Here is a 6,461-nt window from a genome sequence, read left to right on the forward strand (position 1 = left end):
GTTTAGTTCCCTTATTTTTACACCTATAGGTCGTTCTTTTTGAATAATTTCCTATTTAGGTTATTGACCCTTTAGGTTTAAAAATGTTACGGCAACATTGAAAGCAATTATGAGACAATTAATATATTTATTACAGTAAAGAGTCAATATTTAAATCTGAATGAGTCTTTGTTATTTTATTGAAATATGAAAAGTTGTTTACAATACTTAGGCATTTGTTTTGGAATATTTTCTTAAATTGGTTAAATTATGTAAGCTCCATATCAGGTATATGTTGTGATAGGTCTTACAAGTGGAGGTAACGCAAGTTGGATCACCGATTTCAATTAAATATTTTTTGATGATATTAGGTCGAAAAATATTATACAGATGTCCAAGGGTTCTTGCTAATGGGCCCCCAAAATATTTTACATAATTTTATAGATTTTTAATATTATCGGTTTACTTTCCTCTACATGTATTTAATGGTTATTATATATCAATTTATTTGCTCTTTCGAAAAGAACAAAATATTGTTGATTGTATAAATAAGCTTATAATAAATAAATAATAAAGACCTAACGAACACGAAGGTTCGATGCCGATACCGCCAAACGCTCTCTGCATACATACTGTAAGTGATGCCCCTCTAAACCCAATTCCACTAAATCTGTTTTAACGCAATCCTCCCATCCACGTTTCGGTCTACCCCTCGGACGTTTACCCGTTGGTTCTGTGTTTTTTAACATTTCAGAGAATTAAATAAGATTAAGTATATAAAAAACTACAAAAACTCAAAGTAGCTTCCAGTACACTAAAATTTTTTTTGAGAGGAAACATGAAGTCAGATTCGTTCTTAGCCTCTGATAAAATGCTTAGCTACTAATTTTCATGGGAATTAAAAATAATAAAGTTTTAGTCATGACTTTTTTTTTCTACCCATGTCCCTTGTTTACGAAATAAATTTATAACTCCTCATCTATATCTAAATCCGAATTACAACCAACTCCTTCTCCTCTTCCAAACTATATGAATACGTTTTAGATTTAATGCTTCTTTGGAGGAGAAAAAGCAGTTTTCAAGAAAAAATTCTTGAACGTTTCATTTTATATCTCAGGTTTTAATTTGTTAACGAAGATACATTTTGTGCATCATTATGTGCAGCTTAGGCGGTCCTAAACCATTTCTAATTTTCGTATAGTATTATCATGATCTTAAAGATATTGCATATCGAAAAAAAAAAAATGGATTTTCACGGAAAAAATAAATTATTATTTATTTTATTTTTCTCTCTCTCTGTTTTCACAAATAATATTTTCTTATATTAGTAAGTTATTTATTTTATTAATTCTATAAATGTTAGTTGTTTTGTTTGCCAATGATTTTTTTTTTCAGTCTTCAATTACATAACTATTTTAATTATTTTATAAAATATCTTATTTTTGGAATATAGAATTATTTCATTGTAAATAGTTAGGTAAATCTTTTGCACGAGGCTATATCCCCACATTATTAATTGTTAAAAAGAAATAAGCTAGTTATGAGAACTATGTAAGAGCCCAATAAGATGATCAGGTAATAAAGCAACATAAAAAGAAACTAATCTTAAGAAAATTCCAAATCAACGTCATCGACGTTTTATTTTAATTTCCGTCATATTATTGTGATTAATATATTCCAAAAAATAGTTGATTAAACCGCAAAAGTTTAAAATGAAGTGGTTTTTAAACAGAATATAGTCATGGTTCTGATTCTGAGGAAAGAATATTAAAAATAGTAGTGACTTCATAGCCATTGGTTCTATACACCCACTGGTCAGCTCCTTTGAGGAAGAGTTGTAAGAAGAGTAATTTATAACTACTTCGCAAGTTTATGACATCTTTATTATTCTAATACTAAACAATCCATCATTTATATACAAGGCCACGCTTCTAAGCTAGAAAAACTAAAGTATTCAACGATTATATTTTTATTATTATAATATAAAATTATTTATAAAAAATATAATTATAAATAAATAGTGATTGACGCTGATACAGTTGCTAAGATGAAAATAATTCGTAATAAAACATCAATTTTTGTTTCAATTCAATTTTGTTTTTTAAATTTAATTATTTTAGGTTTATAATTTTTAAAAAATGACACTATCATTTTAATGGTCATAAAACAGAATTCATGGTTAGCAATAGAAACGGGAGTAATTCCGGCGATATGGATATTTAAAGATTTTAAATGGATTGGAAAGATTTTAAGTATTTAAGGTTCTACGGTAAATAAAAAACGAAATTGATGAGAAAATAGAAGGGAGGTTAAAGGCGGGAAATGCTTGTTATTTTTCAATTGCAATTTTTTTTTTCATTTTTCTGTCCACAAACTTAACATTTAGAATTTACAAAACTATTACCCTTTCCACTGTTGTTTATGAATGTGAAATGTTCCCTCTTCTCCTTAAGAAAAACTTAAAAGAACAGACCCTTAGGGCTTTTGAAAATAAAGGATTACGTAAAATATTCGAACCGAAAAAGGATGAGTTAAAAAGAGAATTTAGAAGGCTGCACAACGCTGAATTAAGGGAACTGTACACGGTAAATATGATTCAGGCTATAGCGTTGCACCTATAACATGGGCCTGTAAGGTTGTGGGACATTGTAACGAACGGATCCCTAAAATGTTAATAAGCTCTGAACCGACGGGTAAACGTCCGAGGGGTAGACTGAAACGTGGATGGGAAGATTGTGATGATTCTGATTTGGTAGGTTTGGGTTTACAGGGGCGTCATTGGACAGATGTGTGTAGAGAACGAATGGTGATATCGGCATCGAACCTTCGGGTTCGCTAATCTTTTATAATTATTATTATCAAGGTGAATTTATTTAAAGGCATAAAATTCCTCTAAATAAATATAAAAGGTTTAGTGAGAAAAGAAGAGGTTTAATTGTTTCAGATTTTAAATCTTAACCTTTATTTCCATTACTACGGTGTTATTTCTGAGTAATTTACAAAATCAAAGACACAGCATAACCCTTTTACTAAAGTATACTTAAAGAAAGAACAGCCATAACTCGATCATCAAAAACTCTTTAAAAACCAAGCAACTCTTATGTTATAAATATGAAATAAGGCTGTTTAAAAAAAAAAAAAAAAAAATAGTACTCTAAGAGGTTTATAATAATTTTTTCTAATACCTAAAAAAAAAATTGTAAGTTCTCGAATAACTCAAAAACTACACTTCACCCAGAACACTTATTTGAAAGATAATGAAATACTCTACAATAAAACACTAAAATTATCAAAATTGGACTAATATTAACAAAAATTTGTTCTTTGGATCCATGAGTGTATTATAAATATTCTGTCCTTGTTTCTCTGGAAAACCCCCTTTTATCTTTATCTTAAACAGATACAATAATAGTTACTATATCTCAAAAATGATTGTACTCATGAAGTTAAAATTACTAAAGGTGGTTCACCTAATCCAACAAGGCTAGGTTTAAAAACTAATGGAATATAAGTGGTTTATAATGTGAATAAATGAATAAAAATGATATTTCATATAATTAAGAAAGATTTCATCAAACGAATTCCATTTCCTAATCCTAAAATAATAAAATCGTCAAAAATACTAGGAAGTTTCACTTCTAACGCGCAAGTCTTGATATGAATTTATCGACAACTACTAGGTTTATATCTCAAACAATACCGTGCATAAAATTAAAGTTTATAAAAATTATTATAAGCAATTTTCGCTAAAGTCAATAGTTAAACAGACGTGAAACATTTATTAAATCCAAATAAAGTTAAATTTACAACTCAAATAGAATAATAAAAACAATTCATGGTTAAGTGTTAGAATATAATAGAATTATAAGAATATTATATAATCATAGTTTAATATTTACTCACCCTCTTTGACAGACTGGACATAGACCGGGTTGTCGCCGGACACTTTCATGCCATAGCCCCTCTCGTCTTTGTGGATGGTGATGGTGGTGTAGGAGTGGACGAGGTTGTCAGGGCGAGCTGTGGGCGACCTCCGGAAGGAAGGACCATTACATAGCAACCGCCTGAAAAAAATATAAGTTATTAAATTCTAATAAAAAAGTAAAGAAAAAATTGTAATCAATAAATATACAATGATTGTAGCCAGACTTTCTTTAAAGTAGAGAATTAGCCACCAGAATGAATTAAATCAAGAATTCTTAGAATACTCATACATGGAACACGATATAGAGAAAAGGTGGGGTAGGGCATTGAAATATCGGCATTTTGTAATAGTGAAAATTCAAGAAAATACAAATATTACAAGTTTTTAATAATTAAACACTTAAGTGTTTACAATGTTGAACACCATAAAGAAAGTGTAGCATTTTGGTAAACGTCTAGAAGCGTTAGAAAATCGTCTAAAAACAAGAAAATATTTTATTTATGGCGTGAACAAATCTCAACACTACAAGTCCTTACCTATTGGATTTTCACTGAATATATCGTTGTAAAGAAAGATACCAGTTGTTTTCATAATTCACTTTTCTGTGAGTGGTATTAAAAAGTAAAATGATGGTAAATGAACTAACAAGTTATTAAAAACACAGGAAAACATTAAAAGTATTTTTTCAGAAAAATCGAGAGATCGAGTGTATCATATGTGGAAAAACATTTGAAGAAGGCTAAATCCCGTCAACGCTAAGAAGGCAAAGATTGAGCTTACCAACATTGTATTTAGATTGTATGTCACATCAATATTACAATGATGTATTTAAAGTCAAAAAAGGTTCTGGTGACTATTAATAATTTATGTGGGGGTATCCAAATATATGTCCGGGACTAATCGCCATCTTTTGTACAGCCGAAAATTTAAGTTTAAAGATACGTTAATATACTGTATTAATAGAGCGATTAAAAAAAAAAAATCTGAACCAACACTACCCATTAAGGGTTAAGGGTGCAGTACTTTGTAAGTACTATTACTAGACGAAGGGTTGTCCAAGGAGGTGATTTGGTAAGAAGCACGCTCGACCCCCAGATTTTTACCGAATTAAAGGTTTTTACAGAATTTTACCCACTTTACGAGGCTGGGTGGACCCCAGAGGGAACCCACAGGGCTGACTCACGTCTACGGTGTAACAGAAAAATATTATCTACTACAGTCGGATTCGAACCCAGGTCCTTGGATTTTGTAACACAAAGCCTTACCAACGATCTACTAACAAAGCGACAATGATTATTAATTGCAATCATTAGGACAGAAGAAGTAGATTAGTTTTTCAGAGTAAAATGCATACAAAAAACTTTTTTATAGTAATTTTTATTAGTACTTAATTTATTTACCTGACCTTCTCCGTCTAACATAATAAAATAGCAATAAAATTTAATTTAATTAACAGTGCTAACCCATTCCTCGCCAATCAGTAAATTACCTTATAAATAATTACTTTTTATTATTCTCTTTATCTATAAGTGATAAGTAGAAAAGTTGAACCGCATAATTATTATTACATTGGTATAATTTTACAATGTTAAATAATTTGTAATGTATAATGCATTTTCTAAAATTAAAAGTATATATATTTTTTAAATAGTTAAAGTACAATGGAAAAATAAGGGCATAGGAGAAGTGGGCCGTCTAGAGCGAAGACCTTGGCACGCCTCAGTATACTTGCCAGACTTCGTTTTGGTTACTTAATACTGATGTATAGTGAACATACCAGTTATTTCGTTGCTTAAAATCATTTTACGAGTATTTCATCTTCAAAATTGTTTATACCATGAAAGGACCAATTCAATAGATGATTAATGGTATATTAAAAATAGATTAAATTTTTGCCATACCTAGAAATAAGGTAAATTAATTTTTATCCATAGATTTTAAAGTAAAAAGATCACTCCTTGAGGGTCCCTAATTCAAATGGAGCAGATTATTCAATTTGGCTGTCGTATGTTTTTAGGTTTATTGCCATAATAACATAGGTACCCACCAACTCTTAAGATATTCGAGATAATAAAATATAATAAAGTACTTTATACAAATCTGTACTTGATTTACTAACTTCTCAGGTATTCCCTGTTCATTCAAAACATTTAACAGCTTCTGGTGGTCAATAGAATCGTAAGCTTTTTTAAAATCTATATCAAACTGATGAACTATCTCATTGTATTTCAATTTTTTTTTTGGTAATATTTGACTAAATGAAAACATTTGATCAATAGTTAAACGATTTCGCCTAAAATTCTCGTGATTCGACAAGTTATGATTAACTTCAATATTTTATAACATACATGAATAAGTGATATTCCTCGATAGTTACTACAACCCTTTCTCGGCCACTTTAATTTATATTGTAAACATAAATATGGAATTGGGATTGGAACTGATATTCAATACTACTTATTTGCGCATTGTTTGGTTGAGCTTTATCAAAATCGTTAGAAACGTTTTAGAGGAAAGGGTTAAAAAAGAGTAAAATGTATGCTATATATAGGGTGTT

General features: G+C 29.7%; 1 protein-coding gene across 1 annotated transcript in view; it reads right to left on the reverse strand.

Moving 5' to 3' along the window:
- The window catches only part of LOC106679760 (rho guanine nucleotide exchange factor 12), a gene marked incomplete in the record, with an annotated part of 158,134 nt that overhangs the window by 130,800 nt on the left and 20,873 nt on the right, over positions 1 to 6,461 (reverse strand). The window contains 1 exon segment of the mRNA XM_067051400.1: positions 3,883 to 4,043. Within this exon segment, the coding sequence (XP_066907501.1) occupies positions 3,883 to 4,043 (161 nt within the window).

This window comes from Halyomorpha halys, unplaced genomic scaffold (assembly GCF_000696795.3).
Source record: "Halyomorpha halys isolate HHAL.00 unplaced genomic scaffold, Hhal_1.1 Scaffold217.1, whole genome shotgun sequence".
NCBI classification, from domain to species: Eukaryota; Metazoa; Arthropoda; class Insecta; order Hemiptera; family Pentatomidae; genus Halyomorpha; species Halyomorpha halys.